The sequence below is a fragment of the Tauraco erythrolophus genome, chromosome 9, assembly GCF_009769465.1.
Source record: "Tauraco erythrolophus isolate bTauEry1 chromosome 9, bTauEry1.pri, whole genome shotgun sequence".
NCBI classification, from domain to species: Eukaryota; Metazoa; Chordata; class Aves; order Musophagiformes; family Musophagidae; genus Tauraco; species Tauraco erythrolophus.
The window spans coordinates 18,672,710-18,693,046 of NC_141473.1; the positions used below are offsets into that span (position 1 = coordinate 18,672,710).

The 20,337-nt window shown below is 35.9% G+C and overlaps 2 protein-coding genes across 3 annotated transcripts in view; one reads left to right on the forward strand and one right to left on the reverse strand.

Annotated features, from left to right (window-relative positions):
• The window catches only part of RBP4 (retinol binding protein 4), a 34,461-nt gene extending 23,603 nt beyond the window's left edge, over nucleotides 1–10,858 (reverse strand). The window contains exon 1 of the mRNA XM_009990513.2: nucleotides 10,838–10,858. The gene's annotated coding sequence lies outside the window, so the exon portion shown is untranslated. The remainder of the gene's footprint in view (nucleotides 1–10,837) is intronic.
• On the forward strand, nucleotides 1,464–18,975 carry PDE6C (phosphodiesterase 6C). 2 transcript variants are annotated; one of them, XM_086616218.1, is made up of 19 exons: nucleotides 1,464–1,493; nucleotides 2,076–2,150; nucleotides 2,238–2,302; nucleotides 2,414–2,480; nucleotides 3,215–3,262; nucleotides 3,461–3,610; nucleotides 4,292–4,435; nucleotides 4,519–4,587; nucleotides 7,483–7,629; nucleotides 8,007–8,114; nucleotides 8,222–8,331; nucleotides 10,301–10,388; nucleotides 12,014–12,114; nucleotides 13,204–13,311; nucleotides 13,559–13,622; nucleotides 14,618–14,692; nucleotides 14,837–14,920; nucleotides 15,928–16,081; nucleotides 18,905–18,975. In XM_086616218.1, exons 1-19 carry the CDS (start codon nucleotides 1,479–1,481, stop codon nucleotides 18,973–18,975), a joined length of 1,743 nt encoding a protein of 580 aa, XP_086472344.1. In that variant the 5' UTR covers nucleotides 1,464–1,478. The 2 variants fall into 2 exon arrangements, with proteins under 2 accessions (XP_086472344.1, XP_086472345.1); XM_086616219.1 differs by lacking the exon at nucleotides 18,905–18,975 and adding an exon at nucleotides 18,221–18,240.
• Nucleotides 18,976–20,337: the final 1,362 nt, after the last annotated feature.

The window sequence follows — 20,337 nt, forward strand, 5'->3', positions numbered from 1 at the left end:
TAGCTTCTACTAAGTCTCCTCAGCACTCGGTTTCAAGGATGAAATCGATGAGGCAGTTAGTTGTGCTCATTTATTAGTCACGTGGTCTCATTCCCACAGGAACACACACCCAACAAAAGCAGCTCTGTGTCCTGATCCCTTTGGTCCTACACCGTCATTCACCAGAAGCGCATGTTGGGCTGGGAGCGGCAGGAATGGGAGTTCTGTCAGACAGGAAGGAGTAAGAAATGGCTCAGCCAGATGCATACCTGCTGGGGATGTCTCTCTCACCAGAAGCATTTTAGCTATGTTAATTCAGGAGAGATGGTAGTTTTAAAACATTGTGTAATAGGACAGTATAATGATTTTATCTACAGAAATAATTAAATAAAAATAAATATTGACATAGCTATGAAGTAGTTCTCTTACATGCAAGTCATATATATTAAAACTCTCAGGTAGCCAAGTCATATTACTTTCTCTTTTATTCTAGAATTTCCCATATTTTGAATTCCTCGAATTCCTCATCATTCTTATAAAAACTTGCACAGAAGAACTTGGTTCAGAAGCTATATTCATAACCAATGCCTAAGTTAGGCTTGTACATGTAACTCTGCAAGATTGGGTTAAATAACAACATTTTTTTTCGAGTATAAACCTACTGCACTGTGAAACTGTGCTCATAGCATGGCAAACAGAAATTATCAAATGAAATGATTGTTTGGTCTTAGCATGGTAACTAATTGTTATGCATTTCATTTGTGGTTTTCTTTTTTTCTTTTCTTTCAGAACAATCATTTTTCTGACTTTCTGGACAAAAAAACTGGTTATACAACAATCAATATGATGGCAAACCCCATTACGCAGGGTAAAGAAGTGCTTGCTGTTGTGATGGCACTCAACAAATTAAATGCCACTGAGTTCTCAAAAGAGGATGAAGAGGTAATAACCTCAAATGTCACACAACAGTACAGCTGCTAGTTCAACAAGTAGTTTGAGAGAATCTCTTGATTTGACACTTTCGTCTTATTTTTGCTCTCTGTCATTTTTAGGTCTTTAAAAAATACCTCAACTTTATATCTTTGATCCTAAGAAATCATCATACAACATATCTCTACAATATTGAATCCCGAAGAAGTCAGGTAAAGAAAAAATTGTTAATGATAATACTTCATTTTTGTGTGACATCGTTATTATTCCCACTATTTTTAATTCTTGCAAGCTTATTGAAGTAAGGATAGTATCTATTGAATTTTTTAAATTTGGTAATAGCAATGCACCTTATCATTTTATTCTGGAATGCCTAGGATTCATATGTTTGTGTTATCTTACTGTTGTGAATGCTTACTCTCTTCCTCTTTTGTTGTAAATAGATGCTTTTGTGGTCTGCTAACAAAGTATTTGAAGAGCTAACAGATATAGAACGGCAGTTTCACAAAGCACTGTATACTATCCGAATGTATTTGAATTGTGAAAGATACTCTGTTGGTCTGCTGGACATGACTAAAGAGAAGGTAACAATTATTTACCTACTTACTAGAAATGTGCTACTCCCAACTTTAAGTCATAAAATCCATCCTTCTAATTCATGTGTTCTACATAATTCTACATTCTATGTGTTCTACATAATTCTAGTGCATGTCTCTCTAAGACACAAAGTTACCATGCTTTCTAACCCTTTGAGATAATCTATATAAAATCTAACCATGTTACAAAAATTACATGAAAAATATGTGTGGCAAAGGATACAACCATGATAAACATAAAGGCTACTTCTGAAATAATTATTCATAATTTCATATGAGAAATGGTAGAAGTGCAGGTCTGATTATTGGTTTACAAATATCTGCCCTTTAAAACAACAATTAAGCTGTACAACTGTGCAGAGATGAGCTTTAGATTAGCCTGCAATTTACTGGCAAATATTTCTTGCCTGGAATATATTTAAAAATCTTTTCTTAATACTGTTTGAAATGCAGCCATAGTATAGCTATGGAGAAGGAAAAATAAAATTGCTATCCACAGATGTCATGTTATCTCTGAACGCAAAACTTTTTTTTTTGCCTTTTGCTAAATCCTATGTATCATTTTCTCAGGAGTTCTACGATGAGTGGCCAATCCGGCTAGGGGAGGCAGAGCCTTACAAAGGCCCCAAGACACCTGATGGACGAGTGAGGATATTAATTTTTCATTTCATTAATCTTAATTTTGACACTGAGTTTGTAAAGTCATCAGCATGTTTTTCTCTTTTTATTTAGGAAGTCAACTTTTATAAGATTATTGACTATATTTTACACGGAAAAGAAGAAATCAAAGTCATTCCGTGAGTATTCATTGCCAGCCTGCAAATGTGTGGTAATTAGATATATTGCTGGGATAGAATAATAACATGTCTGTATGGTAGAAATAATTTAATTTCATTCTCTCTCTAAAGGTCACCTCCAGCAGATCACTGGTGTCTCATCAGTGGATTGCCAACATATGTTGCTGAAAATGGATTTGTAAGTTCATAGCAAAAATAAAACTAAAAGTTTTAGTTCATGCAGTTCTTCTGATGGAACAAAAAAAATCCCAAACTTCCCCATGACCAAAACCTCTACAAAAATACATGCTGCTGCCAGTGCCATTGGTTCCCAGTGAAATCATGTGAATCAGTAGTCTGGATGGAGACAAGTCCTCAGCACAAATGGCCAAAACATCAGGAAAATTTCCCTCTGATTGTGGTGATATCGGAGGAATAATGTATGTGTCAGATGTCACTTTCCAGGTGTGCTAAACCTCACAACAAAATATCAAAGTAAGAAAATTGTTATATACACAGTTTTAAAATTTTCTTTTTTCTTATCTCTTCTTGCATGAACAATACATGTAATACAAAGATGTGATGTATGACAGTTACTAATAATCCTAATAGCAGTAAGGACAGAGCCCTTAGTACTCAGTTATTTCTTTATATAACCCCCCATGTCATTTTAAACTGGAAGTGATTTTCTTAACCATTATGTTTACGTACTGTGACACATCATACATGAGGGACTTTGCTACAAGCAATCCAGAATAACGTCTGTTAGAATAACCACATCTAATTTATAGGAACAATTTTAGTTTCTGTAGCTAGCTAGGGTGCTCACTATTGTTTGCTTAGAAAATAAACACGCATTTTTAAAATATCAGGCCAAGCCTTGGTGCACATTATACTCCATTTAAACAATGTCTCCTTTTCTTTATGCTGCAGATTTGTAACATGATGAATGCACCAGCAGATGAATATTTCACATTTCAGGTAATTCCAGTAATGTTAATAATTATAGATACTGTAGAAAAAATATGCTAATACTTTCCAACAATTAGTTATACAGTTGATTACATAAATAATTTATCCTTTGTGATGCATGGGTCTTAGTGTTGCATTGTCTGTTTCAATAGCTGTGTTACTACTTTCAAAGAAATATACGTTTCCTGTTCTTTGGCTTTCCAACAGAAAGGACCAGTGGATGAAACCGGATGGGTTATCAAAAATGTCCTGTCATTGCCTATTGTCAACAAAAAAGAAGAAATAGTGGGAGTTGCAACATTTTACAATAGGAAAGATGGAAAACCTTTTGATGAGTATGATGAACAGATCATTGAAGTAAGCTTAATAAGATTAGAAGCTTTAAGGAGCCATATAATGTTAATAAAAATATTGTTGTAAAAAGCAATTTTAAAATGTCTAAAAATTTTCAAATAGGCTATATCAACATCTAACTGAATATCTTCTTCATTATACAGTTTCTTAAGAATCAGAAATTGTGTTTCCCTTTATAAACCTGAAAGTTTATGAGATCATTTACATTCCAATAATGACCAAAAGTCAGATATCATTTTATTTTTAATCATTTGACTTTTTAGTGATGGTCAGCATCTCTTAATTAGCAGTGGGTAAGCAGGTATGGCATGCTGCTTGTCAATAGATATCAGGCCTGTGATCATGGATGTTCCCAAAGCGTGCACGATGCATTCATTTGGGCAAGATAAGATGCTACACAGCTTATCCAAGTCCACTCAGCTAACTTAATCTTCATAAGCCTCAAAGTCCTGTATGTAAATGGGAATATGGGCCCTTAATTACTAGGTTGAGACAAACAACATCATTAAAAGCTGTGAGGTGTAAAAAGAACCTCAGGAAGGTAAAGGCCTCTAACAAGTAGAGTTACACATTGCTTTTCAGAGGGCACTACCAGAAACTGGAGTTTAAGAAAAGTAAGTTCAAATTGCCAGTTTAATTTTATTGTTATGGTGTCATCTCCACTTTGCTTGCCTTTTTTTCCAGACTCTCACACAGTTCCTGGGGTGGTCCGTTTTAAATACCGACACTTACGACAAAATGAACAAGCTTGAAAACAGGAAAGACATCGCTCAGGAAATGCTTATGTACCAGACAAAGGCCACCCCATCTGAAGTTGAATCTATACTGGTAAGTTTCTGTCCACAGTCATAAAATTAAAGTCAGAAATTTGCTACACAAAAACTGAATTTCTTATGCGTTTTCATTTTTAGAAATACAAGGAGAAATTAAATGTCAATAGTATAGAAGAATGTGATCAAAAGGATCTTATCAGGATTTTGGTAAGTCATTAAACTGAAAATTCTGGTAGCATGTTTATATCAGATACTAATGCGTTCTCCTTATAGAAAAAGTTGTGTATAGCCAAATCCTGATTAATACAATTGATTTTACCTATCAGTTCCAAAAACTAGATGGAGTTGATTTAATAATACATCTTCAACCTCATTGGTACTTCTATGTGCAGATCCCACTGTTTCCTACAGGGAAACATTCTGTCCCAAATATGTGTCAATAGACTTGTACATTAAGAGTTATATAGAAAGGTTTATAGCAATTGACTTTTAAAGAGTTTAACTTTTTAAATACCCATGGGGATAGTGCTATAACTATAACTGAATTTATTAAATTTTGAAAATAAAAGGGACATTGATCTAAGGTCACTTTCATTCTGAGGAAGAGAACACATATAGGAGTGTCCAGTGGAACTAACCTACTTTCAGACTGATTTTCCTGCATTTCCTTAGGCAGAGGAGTCCAAAGACAGTGATCAGTGACTTCACAGTGATGAAACAGATTTGACCTAATGAGTTAAAGCTCTGCTACTACTAAACCAAAAATGAGTAACTTTCTCTTCCAGACTGTGTAGTCCTCTGGCTGGCCTAGTATTTAAACTATAAAGGGAGTGCCTTTTTGGAGGAAAACTCCTGTTGGTGCTCACTTAGTGCATTTCATTTTTTCTTGTGGAGCAGTCCTGGAGCACATGCACTGGTTTACTTCATCTAAAACAAAACTCAAAGATGTGCTCCAGGAAAACACTGAATGAACTCCCTCTGTCCACTGACCAAAACAGAGCTAGGCTGAAGATGCAAATGCACACAAATCTGTTGACTTCCAGTACTGACCACTTTACATATTTCCTCCTATGACACCACATTTGCTAATGTAGACATAGCCATAGGGAAAAGATCTCATTAAACTATTTTTAGTTATGTACACATGAATGCCAGAATGCAATGATGTTAAGGTTTTACTGGCTTCCACAAAACAGATGCTCACACAGCTTACAAGTGGTGAAACCAAAAAACATCAACAGATCGTATATAGCTTCACATACCTTTTAAAGCAAATTTAATTTAGCTGCATGAAGAATTAAAAAAAAATAAACACTATAAAATCTCTCTACTGGTAGAGCAACAAGTGATTATTACGCTACAGGCTCCAAACATAAAAACATAATACTGGTATGAATTTTTAAATCTCAAAAAAGCAATTAAAATGAGTTCTCTAACATTGTGGAGTCACAAATTCAAAGGTCTAATATCTTCTGCACTTCCAAGGCTACATGCAAATGCTTTATCCTATTATAAGACCTGGAATCCCAGATAGCTAATGGGATAAAGCAGGTGTTTCTAGATCTGATGATTCACAAAGTAATGGGTCTTAAAACATCACTGCTCCAGGTTTCCTTGTCCTTGACCTCAGATCAGAGTAGATATAAAGAAAAATACCAGGCAGAAGGAAATACTATTGCATGGATGTTCAGGCTTATTTGTGGAAATATATGCATACATTCAGTCATCATTTTTCCTTATCCGTAAAATAGAGATCATTTATAGACTACTGTGGAGGAAGGGAATAATTGTAATCATATAATCTACTTTTTGTGTTGCATCAGACTTCCCTGAACTAATTCTTTTTTGGATTGGGGTGCACCCTTTAAAATATAACACCGCTCTCCCTAGGGTTTGGAATATACAGATGAAAAGCATTATAGAATAGTTCACTAATATAGCTATTACCAGTTACACTATTCAATGTGAAGTTTGTCGATGACACCAAGCTGCGTGGTGTGCTCGACACACTGGAGGGAAGGAAGGGATGCCAGCCAGAAGGACCTTGACAGACTTGAGAGATGGGTCTCTGTGAACCTCATGACGTTCAACAAGACTAAGTGCAAGGTCCTGCACATGGGTCAGGGCAATCCCAAGAACAAATACAGGCTGGGTGGAAAATGGATTGAGAGCAGCCCTGATGGGAAGGACTTGAGGGTTTTGGCTGATGACAAACTCATACTTTATGCATATACTGAGATCATTCAAGCAAGCAGACAAATAAGAACACAAATACAATATGTGAATTTTTACATCTGATCTTGTAGGATTTTCCAGTCCACTTTCCATGTACCAAATCAATCTTACAGGTTTGTCTATTAAGTGTATATAGGCTTTGACAGACAAAGAGAGACTGTCACAGGAGACAAGGTAAGACAGAGTAATTTTGAGAGTTGGTTGTGAAGCAGAAACAAGCCACCAACACTCCAGAGGTTAAAAATATACAGGAATCTTTGCATGCCTATAGTCTCTTCAAGAGAAGACAAGGCTATGGGTAGGTAGGCATGCAAGCAACCCTTTTGTTATTAAAAAAAAAAAAGTTGTTATACTTTATTCTACAGTAAAGTAAAAATGTTTTGTTCTAGACAGGTTGTTTTTGGTCACTATATTCATCACTATTCATAAGATCCAAAAGGGCAGAACAACACTTAACAAGAATAATTTTAGTTGTAAACAATACAAACTGCAGCCTTGAGACCAGGCTAAAAACGGGAGAATGGTAGGATTTTATACTACGAACGAGAAATTCAAAGGCCTGAGATTTCTCAACTAAGGAAATGTTGAGATGGTCATAACAGATTGTGTTGGAATTCAGAGTAGGAAGAAACACCATTTGGCCAAGATTTTTACCTATCTTCTTTGAGAAGAAAGCCAGCAGTACCATGATTGTGTTTCATAACTTAATATACTTTAGTTTGTACTGAAATCTGAGGCCTTTGAAGATACACTAAGCCTACTGTCCTTGGGCAATATTTCTACTAAAGCCAGAAAAGAAAATAAAAAAGTTTTTTCAACTTTGTTCTTGCCAGAAAAAACCCTTGTGTTTTTGACTTTTCCTAACAGAAAGAAGAATTACCTGATCCCAAAGATTTAGAACTGTACGAATTCCGCTTCAGTGACTTCCCTGTTACAGAGCATGGCCTGATAACTTGTGGAATACGGCTGTTCTTTGAGATAAATGTTGTTGAAAAGTTCAAAGTCCCAGCTGAGGTCTGATTTATTTTGTCTTGTTTATATTTATTTTAAGATAGAAGAAAAATAGCTGAATGTAGGTACTTTAATATAGCAGTAGGCAAGACTGAAATACTAGTGATATGGGTAACGATCTTCCATTCTTAATTAAATATTTGTATATTTTCCATAAAGACTTAAAACTAATCCTGAAATTGTGAGAGCTGTGGAACGAATTAAATCAACATGCATTTACATAAGAACAATTTGTTGTTTCAATGTTTAATTCAATGAAAAGCAATTATTTCCATAGAATTTACTATTACAGTAATTTCAGTGTATTTCAGTAATTCTATAGGAATTCCATCATTTTATTTCAATAAACAGCACAGTCTTAACCACTTTGTTCATAACAGGTCCTTACAAGATGGATGTACACAGTCAGGAAGGGTTATCGAGATATCACTTACCACAACTGGCGACATGGATTCAATGTGGGACAAACAATGTTTACTCTGCTGATGGTAATGTTGCTAATATTAACCTTACATTCATTATTCTGTTTTCCTTTTAATTGCAACTGGAAAATTCAGGAAGGTACACACTCAGAACTGTCTGTTTTCTTTTACAGACAGGCAAAATAAAGAAATACTATACTGATCTAGAAGCCTTTGCCATGGTTGCTGCTGCTTTTTGTCATGACATTGATCACAGAGGGACCAATAACTTGTATCAGATGAAGTAAGTACGAATGCTCGAATACATGGACATGTAGTATTTTTAGTGGCAAACAAAAGAAACATGTTAAAACTTGCAAAAATATAAGGTATATATTCCACATTCGTCTGGCATGAATGAACATTTATCCTACAGAAGATTTCTGACTCAGAGCATTTGCCATGACAGCTGAAACACAAAATGCGAAAGCAGAATCTTAGAGGGATCTCCTGGAGCTGCAATTCATTTTTCAGAGAGATTAAGCTCTTGCAATGCTTGGATTGTAGTCAAGCCTCATGCACAAGGCCACAAAGAAATGAGAAAATTAAAAACCCTGACTGGAATAGTTTTTTTCAAGACAGGGCATAAGCACTTTTCTGGAGACGGATTCAGGATGTGGCATAGACAAGAGCCAGTTTAGAGGGAGACAGGATTTAAGATGCAGTCTTTTTCTCTGTTTCCTACTGTTTGGTTCGACTAGCTCAGTTGTTCCCCCCCCCACTCAGTTTACTGATTGATGTGGGCCCTTTGTGAGGTGTAATCTCATGTTATACAGGATTCTGAGCTAAAGAGCTGGTGTTCTGCCACTGGGTCCACATCCCAGTAAGTTACACATAATGAGGTTCAGCTTTGCAATTCATGATCTTTTTTTTTTTTTCTGAGAAAATATTCTAAAGGATTTCTTTGTGATTTTTCTCGTCTGTTATGAAACAACATTAATTAGTAGATGCTTGTTACAAAGCAATATTAATTCATTTTGTTTTAAACTTACCTTTTTATTACAGTATTACAAATCATGGTGAGACCCACTCTTCCCCTGAAGACTGAACAATGAACAATCTACCATTTAGTCTTTTACGTGATCTGTTAGGGCTTGTTTCTATGTGCTAGCCAGAGAACACAGATTTCTCAGAACATCACAAGTACCAGAAGATCATAATCATAATTTTCTGAGTACAGTTTCCCACCAACTGTATCTCCAGAACGATTCATCCTCCTCTGACCCTGGACACACTCCTCCCAGGAGAGGTGTTTCAGTGTGCATGCTGGAGCAGTGACGCGAGGGGATTTTCTGATTATTGCCAGGGATTCTCCAAGTGACGTAGGAGAGAGAGAATGACAGCTGCTGATTCTTATTCAGCGGACTGCCTCTCATCCAAATAAGTTTAAGGAAGGTTTTAAATCTTCCTACCGTGGTCTTCCCTTGCTGAAAGCCCTCTACATGAGGTCATACGCAGTAAAGCTATTTATAAATAAGTTATCAGGCTTTACCACGACAGTCGTAATCACAACTCAGAAAATACGGGTGTCATGTAGCAATCTGCCTTGGGTTATGTGAGGCACAGAGTTATTAGTGAAGGGAAGAAAGGAGGAAATACACTTCCAAACAGCAGAACCACCTGGAGCCTATGTAGACAGGACACTTCCTCCCACTACCATTGTCTGATGCAGAATTTCCTCTGCTTGAAGCTTAGCCCAACGTCAGAGGAATGCTTTGAGCTCTGTGATGAGACTGAACACCGCTGAGCTGTCAGGACTTGTGCAGTACATAAAACGATGACTTTGGGAGAGGGGAGGAGCCCAACAGCATTAGAGGAATTAAACTCCATTATACTGTTACTTTAGATTTAATTTACTTACAGTAAGTTGGATTCACAGGAGACATGGCCTACAGTCATTACAGCCAGATAAGAGTTCAAAAGCCATGCCACACAATACTAAAAGATGCATAAAGGCTGTTTTTAAGGTACACAGAAGGTGCGTAGATTACACAAACAGCAGAAATGAATGTGCAAGACAAAATAGAGGCATGTTTTAAAAAACAGTTTTTGAGTTTTAAGGCATCTAGCCATGCCTTCGACTTTAATGTGGTGGTTAAGATACATAAACTATTGAACATGCAGATCAAAAGCAATTTAATCCTAAAAATCTGAATCTTGAATCAAAAACATTGCCTTAAAAATATCATAAGGAATTGTTTCTTTTTCAACAGGTCAGCTGCTCCACTAGCAAAACTTCACGGCTCTTCCATTTTAGAAAGGCATCACCTAGAGTACAGTAAAACCCTACTGCAAGATGAGGTACGTCTGCATGAATCTTCCGCTCACACTCATCAACATAAAAGATCCAATTAACTTATGATGCTCCAAATTTCACTGTGTCTCATTCATTCCTTGAGGTCTGGATTAGAAAGTTATGCTAAAATTCAGAAGTTGAAGCCAAATTCTCATGCATTCTTCACTTTTAGAGAAACATCAGTAATTATGTCAGAAATAGACTCACTCAAGATAGAAAAGCTTTTCTTCTGGGCCTCACTTACACTCCTCAGGTTTTTTCCACTAACAAAACAGCTGATGTTGAAACCAAAGCAGAAAATACCATACCTGCTTACAACATGTTGTAATTGAACTGCTGCCCCTAGTTCAGGAAGTCTGCGTTCAGCTGCTGGCTCTGGTAGCTGAGAAGCGAAGGGATGGAGATGCTGATGGAGGGCCCCTGTACCCCAGGCCAGACCCTCCCCACACCTTACCTTGCTAAAACAGAGAAGGTGGTATCACCAGGCTCTGCTGCAGCTCTTATCACTGATCTTCCCTGAATCAGGCAGACACCCTCGGCAGCTGTGGAATGAGACTCCCCTCTGCAGTCTCTGGCAGGGATCGGCTGTCCTTCCCGCAGGGGTGCCTGGCTCTGTCCTGGCTACGAGGGAAGAGACTATTTACAACTCTTTACTATGTAATTTGCAGGGAATAAGAGATTTAACAGGCAAGGCTTGAACACACATGCCCCTTCCATCCCATTTGTTGGCAGCGGCGTGGCAGGCACCCACTTCCACCCTCATTTTTCATTTTCTAATCCCTACGGCGGTGCTATTTCCTGATCTCGTGAGGCCACCAAATAAATCCTTACACTAACCAGTACCACAATGATAATAAAAAATGCAGAAGATAAATGATCTAAAAAACCAGAAACCACCTTTAGTTTTATTGATGGTGATGTACTTTTTCAAGTGCGAGACGCCGGGCACTAATCCCTGCTCCTTGTTGTAGAAGTTGTCAGGATCTCTGGAGGCTCTCAACAGCAGCATCACCATGCCCTGTGCTCTCATAGCTATTGTCCCCTCAGTTAAAGAAGGAAGGAAGGAAAACCAGGGCACTCAGAAAAGTGCTGAGTGTGCTGCTCTCGTTCCCTTTGCCTGGGGAAAAGGCCACCGCACTCAGTACAGCAGGTCCCTAACAGCACCACAGGCGATTGTGCTGACCCGGGTTAACAGGAGGAAAAGGTATCTGCTCTGAAGCATTAAAAAATCCAGGAAAATTAGGTTTATGGAATGTGAACTGTAAAGAAATTATGAACAACTGCCATTTCTTTACTAATTATGTGGAATACAGGTGGTTTTCTTTGGTTTTGATTTATATATGGCAATAGCAGGACTTACAACTGTTTGAGTCACTGTGGATTTAGTTATTTGTGCAGCCTCTGGGGCAGCATCTTTGATCCACCTGCCATTCACACAGTTACTTAGCCATTTATTAGCCATGCATAAGGGCCATCTTTACCAATTGAATAATTTTTCATTTGTAGCATTATTTTAATTTAGGGATGGTAGTTGGCCAATTTTGTTATACTATTCTGAGACAACCTGTATAGTACAAACCTAAGACAGTGTTATAAAAGGAATTGAATTCGTAAACTTTCCATCTTGCAGAGTTTAAACATCTTCCAGAACCTAAATAAGCGCCAGTTTGAAACTGTTCTACACTTATTTGAAGTTGCAATAATAGCAACTGACTTGGCTTTGTATTTCAAGTAAGTACTAAAGTCTGTATAACTTCCTACTAAAAAAATGTCAATCCTATACAATTTGTAACTGTTTTTAGTTGTTTATAAGCAGAGTACAGAGATGTTCACATGCAGAGTACAGAGCTATATTTAAAATTGTTATGAAGTCTAATTCTTGTAAAAAGAAGAGACATTCTTAGATTCATTATAAGCTTTCGAACTAGAGAACACATAAATGTATATAATACTTGGTACACATTTAGTAGGTCATTCAAATACACTTTTAGTTACAGCAAACACTATTTCAGAAGTGTGGATTCTGTAGCCTAATCATAAGGTTGTGTGCATGTGTGTATATTCAGCATACCATACTACAATTACTCATACTAAACAGGAGCACGCTCATGACATGGAAATGAAGATGTTAGTTTAAAAACAAAACTGCAGACATCAACTGATCCCAGTGCTAAAGTTGCCAAAGACTCTAAATATTAAATCATCCATCCTATTCCTAAGCATTTTGTTTTGGTCCAGATGTCTTATGACTGGGACAATATAAAGCCAGGAGAGAGGAAAAAATTCAGTAAGTTGTTCAATGGCAGCTATTAAATTTCAGTGAACAGTAATTTCATTATTTAATTAATTCTAAATGCAAACTAAAACATTTGTTAAGCAATAGCAAGACATGTTTATGTTTTTCAAAGTTCTTCTCAGTCAGGTCTTAGTGCTTCTTTGGGTTTTTGATGGGAGGGAGTGGAAGAACATTTACTAGTTTTTGCTTCACTTTTCACCATTCATTATGTTACAGGAAGTAACAAACGTAATACTAAAGAAATAAGAATGTCACCCCAAACAGTTTAACACGAAGAGTTAGGAAATGGGTTATTTGTTTCTTTGTCAGGAATTCTGACATAATACTTTATATGTCAGTGGTATATAGCAAAATCTAAACGTGCTAGGTCACCTGAAAAGATTGAGTTCAAGAGGAAGAAGTTGTCACTTTCATACTACTATGACTAGAATACTGCTTTGGAAAAGTATAAATATTAGAAATATGGCTTTCTATTTCACTTCGAATGCAGGAACTATATATTGTTTATTGGTATGTTTTAACAGGAAAAGAACTATGTTTCAAAAGATTGTGGATGCAATTGAAAAAATGGAAACAGAAGAGGAGGCAATTAAATATATATCTATTGACCCAACCAAAAAAGAAGTCATCATGTAGGTGGTTAATATTTTACTCTTTATTCAATCAGCTATCTAGGACCAGATTTTAAAGAATTTGGGAACCTAAACATGTAAATTAAGACTTGGTGTTATTGTCCGATGATGAGCATAGCTATGATTTTAAATTAGAAATAAATGTCTACAATCTTCTCAAAATGTGCATTTTAAATTCCTTAAAAAATCTAGGTTTTTTTTTTTTCTATCATCATCCTAACCATAGTCCTGTTTTGTGTTTTCAAAGGGCTATGATGATGACTGGATGTGACTTGTCTGCTATAACCAAGCCTTGGGAAGTGCAAAGTAAGGTACGTACTTTTTGAACAGACAATACTGCATTTGCTATCTGTTTTACTGCCTATTTGGTGCATGATCATTTAAAAAAATATATATAATTTTACAGATATTTAAGTATCTGCACTCAACTATGGGTTTTTTCTGTCACTTTGAGTGTAAAGGTTCCATGATGCCTCTCCCCAACCACTCTACATTTGTTCCACCCTTCTCTACTTGTCCTTCATTTAAAACTGGCATCTCTGATTCTGTCAGCTGTTCTAGATACCCTTAAAATCACTCAGTTATTTTTGTGCTATCCAACTTTTGCTATTTTTCAGGTATATTTAAGGTACAGATTTAACAACAGTATGATTTGAATTAATCATGTCTATTCTGTAGATCTTGCTGCCATTTCAAAGTAGCTTAAACACACTAAAAATATATTCTGTAATATAGTGTGACAACTGCTTTGTACATAAGTACTTCAGTACATATTGACCATCACGCTGAAGCTCACCACTTAGCCTTACAGAAATAGGTTTTAACAATGCATAATTAAAATACAACTGCAAGATGCTTGTGAGCCTTCTAAGTGATACATATTACAGGTACTGGAAGATTCTGTTATATTGCTCATATTGTCTTGTTCCTGTTGACAATAATCTATCATTTACTCAGCATGCACCAGAACATTAGAGATAATTAACTGGAAAAAGCCTTAAGTACACCAGACTGTCTGTACTTTTTGAAGGAAACACTTGGCTCTCTCTACAGGGATTAAAGAGTGGAATTCTATTGGGTTTGAGCAAAACTGACTTTTTGAACTACCCAGAGATAACGCTGCTAGCAAGAAATAAGTCCTCTCTTTGTGGAAGGGAAGTTAGTAATAATGGTTAAGTAGTAAACAGTAATAGGTCAGTTCTTGGTTAATCAACACTTTCACATTTTCTAGAAAGCCTGTTCTCTTATTTATTCATTTAAATTTACGGCTTTCTGCTGACACTTCCACTGAATTGTGATTGTTCAGGTTGCCCTTATGGTTGCAAACGAATTCTGGGAGCAAGGTGACCTGGAAAGAACTGTGCTACAGCAGCAACCAATTGTAAGTACTAAATAATTTAACTGTTTTAAGCAATATTAACAGTTATTAAAACATTGAAGAGATAATGGTCCATGATGCTTACTAGATCATTATACCAAAAAGCATGATATCTACATAATCTAAATTACTGCTATTCCCTTCTAGCCTATGATGGACAGAAATAAAGGAGATGAACTACCTAAGCTCCAAGTTGGTTTCATAGATTTTGTGTGTACATTTGTGTACAAGGTAAGAATAATTTTTTTTGTTTTCCTGCTGCAGCAGTTCCAATGGTACAATAAGTGACAATCTATGGCAGTAAAAAATTCCAGACAGCATCAGGACTCTTGTTCACAGGGTAAACAACTATTGCAACCACCACAATTTTTCAATCTTTTGTTACATAGAAGAATTGCTCCCACAAAGTAAATTCAAGAGATGTGATGCAAATTCATAAAAAGCGAAGATCTCAGTGAAACTTCAGAGTGCTTGAAAGACTGAGTTAGAAACCTCAGTCTGATTCTTCACAGTCCAATTTAATAATAAGTATTCAACATGCGGATGGCTACAGAAAACAGTTAATGGCACAGCAAGAGGAATAGGAAACTTGCAATATTCTGAAAACACAGATATTCTATGTCTTCTGTAAGGCACTGAAATGCCAACATTATTAATCTCTGTCTAGCTTTTAATATTATCCCAAAACATCATGCAAAAAACATCTTCAGATACATCCTCAACTGTTTGGAATATACTATAGGATACTAGACTTTTTTTTGATATCCTGATAATCATATGATAAAACAACATGTATCATAGTTATAATTGTATTACATGAATTGGACTATCAAATGTGGGATTAGGGAAGATACTAAAATGTGCAGGATGTAAATCAGATCTTTTCTAAATGACTATGTGGAGAATAGGGCATTATTATCCCAACACAGTATTTCCAACAATATGCCACCACTGCATGGCCAAGAACATGCCTTCAAATGTGCACCAGCAGGTACTCAAGCTCTTTTAAGTTTTTTTCTCTTCTACAGAAAACCCACTACCAGAGATGGAACAAGTGCTTGAAAAAAATGTGAAAACAAATAAAATTAATTAATCTAGCGTACATACTGAATTAGATTTAATAGAAAGAGGAAAGCTAATATTTTCTCTCCAAAGCAGCAGTATTTCCACAAATTCAGACTTTACAAATCATCAGACTTTACAAATTTCTAATTTACTAATTTAAATTGTTTGTATAGGAATTCTCAAGGTTTCACAAGGAAATTACACCTATGTTTGATGGTCTTCAAAACAACAGGGTTGAATGGAAAACACGAGCTGATGAATATGAAGAGAAGATGAAAGTTATTGAGGAACAAAAGAAACAGGAAGAAGAAGCAGCTGCCAAAAAAGGTTAAGTAACTTCTAAGGTTTTCATTTATATATTTTTGTAAGGCAGTCAACATATTCTTTTTCTCTCAAATTCTCACATGCAGTGCACTTCTGCAATATTCTATTAAACTTATATACTAAGGGTATGCAAGTTCTGAATTAGCCAAATTAGCTTTATCTTTACTTGGAAGAGGAGTAGCCTTTAAAGATTACACAAATCCAGTACACTGACCTCATGTTCTAAACTGTAGAATTATGGAAAATATGACCATCACAAAAGTGAAGGGAATGTAAAACTTCTTTTGTCTTAAGACTTAAAACTGAATGTAATTAAACACTTACTTATCTGTGAATGCTGCAATCACCTGAAATACCAGAGATGTATCAATGTTCTGTGTAGCCTCAGCCCCAAATATATTCAGGTGCTTTGTGTAAGCTGAAAATGAAAAGCATAAGGAAAAGAGATGGGAATGGATAGTATTTAGAACATAAAAAAGTACTGAAAGTCCCCACTTCTCTTCCAAGTTTAAGATAAAGCTTTTGGCTCTGGTTCTCTATGATCAGTTTCTCATAATTACAAATTTAACACTAGTCTTCCAAAGATAGCCCAAGTCCTAAAATTGAAACTATGGTTCTGCATATGATAATCTAGAAGAGAATCTGATTTTATAGAAACTGAGAACCTATCACTCAAGTGTAAAAGTAAAATGAGTCAGTTATTTTTATTCTGTGCTGCATGCGGAACAGCAGGTCAACAGCTCTTGCCAATCAGCTGAGATGACTGAAAAGGTTCAGAGATTAAAACATAAACACATCTGATTACCACAGAATGATCTATTGTCAGCTAGTTTGAAGGAAAAAAGTTAGTTTCCTCTAAGTGTGTGTTTCACATCTTTAAAACAGTACCCAATAATTTATTTGTTAATCAGTGCCTGTGGGAAATAGGTGAGTATTCTTCACTTTTCACACAAACAAGAGACTACTCAAGGCCACGCATCAAGTTATTGTCAGAGTGTGAAGTGGAACTAGAGAGTTATTGGTTCCTAAAATAAATGTCACTAGGCTAAAAAGAAAAAAAAAAAAAAAAGTTGTTGCAAAGCGGTTAAAAAAAGTACTGTAAGTTACATGATTTAATGAAAGCAGATTTTTGAAAGAGCAGTTTAATAAAATGAGTCAAATATTATTACTGTAAGAAATATTTGGCCTGTTCACACTGTGATACCACTTACACACACTTTCACAGAAATTCTGCCCACCTCATTGTCTGCTAAATTTATTTTTCAAGACACTTACCTGCAATTAATCATATCATCTTACTTATTTAAGATTAATTTATTCCTGAGATATTCCTGAGAACTAACTGGTTGCGAGTACGAACAAAGTACTCTTTCCTTACACTGGAATGTAAGCATCTGAAGAGAAATACCAGCAAACCAAAGCAAAACAAAACAAAACAGGGCCTACACACAAACCTCCCTATACATTTGCTTTCTTGGCAAAGAGTATAGCTACTAAAGTCTGATCCGATGCTCTTAAGCATAAAGTTCTTAAATAAAAATTAAATTATACATTTAGGAAGACTCAGGTATTTCTACTCCCACTTGAAGTTAGGACCATCTTACATCACAGGTTTCTCAGAATCACTTAGTCACTGACTAAGTAAAAGAAAGAAAGAAGTATTTTCCCACAAGGAATCTTACACAGGCAAGCATGGACAGGCTGATTTGCAGGAGCTAAGGATCTGACCTTTGCACATCATAACTGGTATCACAAAATGTAAGTGAATTATTTTGCATCTTTCTAAATGTGCACTGAATGAGGCCATGCACATTCGTGGAGAACAAATCTGGCACTGTCAAATCAAGGCCATGTAAATATATGGGTTTGTTAAGCCAGCGCATACAAACAATAATTTGATACATGCTGAACCACGGTGGTTTCTCTAGATCACACTGACCTGGCTATTCTTATCCATTCAGCAGACAGAAACCAAAATAAACATATTTGCTGAACCACTACAGTGGAAAGTTCAGAACAGAAACGACAACAGAATACAGTATTAAACTAAGAAAATAAAATACATAGTTAGTAACATAGTGTTGATTATATCCACAAATTACAGAGGGTAGGACACTGATTATGTGACATGTTTCAATGCAGGTGGAAAGGGTCGAAAATGACCTAGTAACATGGTGATCCACAGCTTTCAAATGTAAGTTTTAATTCTAATATTGGTATCTTACCTTAAATGAACCTGGAAACACAATTTATTACATTGAAAGAATCTTAACTATGACCAATGAACATCTGTGGAATCATTTGAGAGAGACAGTAACAGAATCAGTAGCTATAGATAACAAACATAAAAAGCATCTCTCTCTTAATTGGTAATTACAAAGGGATTAATGCAGGGTTGGATAAAGGCTTACACAATTAGGTCAAATTAAAGTTTTTGTATCATCTGCTTCAAAAATAGATTCATAGATTATATTGACCCAAGAGTTTATGTCTTTTGCATGGCTTGCATACCTCAGTTTTGTATGTGTGGGACAGTTATATATATTTAAGTACTGAAACTTTCCAGTAAGAGTGGTTCAGTGTGTGTTTGGTCCTTTAAGAAATGTTGGTATCAGCTGCTACACTATATACACATATGTATATATAGCATGTGTTATTTGTTCCTTATTCCATTTTCCCAGACGTGTAGTGAAAGCACGTTCAAATTTCAGAAGATCAAACACACATACTATATGTATCACAAAAGCAACATCTTTTTAACAAAAAAATTAGAGCAGCTAAAATTAAGAGAATATACTCACTTTCCTTTCCTTCTCTGTTTTTTAGCTGAAAATGCAGCTGGAGGCGGTGGCGGAAGCGGAGAGGATGGAAAATCCAAAACATGTATAATTTTGTAATTTTTTGTCTCAGACACTGTTTCTGCTACAGAAAAGTCATCTAGAAAGAACTTCAATAAGCCCCAGTGGATTTCTGCTTCGCATAGAATAGTATAGATCGATCTCCTAATCCTCTTAAACACTTGCCATTTGTTGGAAATAATTTTTAATGGAGTAAACAAAGTTACAATTAAAAACTGGAAAATTAAAAGAAAAAATAATGGTGCAAAATGAGTTAACTGTGCACTCTAGATATTTTTTCATGTCACTCAATTTATATACAGTGTTTTTATTAAAATATGTTACTTCTGCACACTGTCCAGAAAAAACATAAATATGACAGATCTTATATGAAATTACTGAATGAAATCTAACATGTACAATTCAAACAAAAAATTGCAATTTTCATAACTTGTATATTTAGATTTTATATTCTGTGTATTTCCTTAATCTGGAATTGTCCTTTTCCTTCATTCCCAATACTATATACAATTCTAGAGCAAACATCTCCTTCACTTTAGGAGTGTTCAACACAACTCCCTGGCTCATATTTATTAAAAACAGGACCATGATACACAGTATTTTTTCAAAACTACTAAGAATAAACCCATAAATTGAAGCCGTGGCTGAGAGAAACGACTTTTTTTGCCCATATGCAAATAGCTGACTGCAGTTCCTAAACTGACCACCTTTTATTGTAAAAATGTAAAAAGGCAGAAGAGTTTATTAAGATACCTATCCCTCTAAAGCAGGATCTACATTCAAAGATATTTTAAAAGGCTCGCGTACTCCCAACGCACCTTTTTCAAAATGCAGTAAATGAAAGTACTTTAAAACCAATGAACTGGCACCAATTTAATCTCGAGAAGGAGAAGACAGCAGAAGTAGAGCACATCAGAACTCAAATTACCTCTCTTTCTTCAACCAAGAAGACAGATTGCACACAAATTAGCTGTTCATGAACAACGATCTCCCTACCAAAACCTTCTGATCTTGAAGAATGACAGAGTCCACTCCATACCTTCTACTCAGGTCCCACAAATCCAGCTCCTCCTGCAGATGAAGGAAGGAAAATGGCTAGTATATTATACACGGATATTTAGTGGAATCAGTTCCAAATCTAAGAGGAGACAGATGTCAAATGCAATCCCTGTAACAAACAAGTCTGACATGCAGACTCAATTCTGACAGTTTTCTTCTCCCTTTAAAGAAAGCAGACTCATACTTTCTTTTATTTCTGAAGGGCCCTCAGCATCCAGAGAGAAGGGAGAATGACTGAATAATTTGTCATACTGTATACCTTTCTAACAATACTCTACGAACACAGGTACTGGGTACAACTATCACCCCAAATTAAAGGAATCCACAAAAAAAATCCCACTT

What these genes read in the sequence shown, in the direction of transcription:
- PDE6C (XM_086616218.1), top strand. An exon ending in ATGAATATTTCACATTTCAG is followed by an intron (nt 3,263 to 3,460) that starts GTAATTCCAGTA and finishes GCTTTCCAACAG; the next exon opens with AAAGGACCAGTGGATGAAAC. An exon ending in GACTTGGCTTTGTATTTCAA is followed by an intron (nt 12,115 to 13,203) that starts GTAAGTACTAAA and finishes ATGTTTTAACAG; the next exon opens with GAAAAGAACTATGTTTCAAA.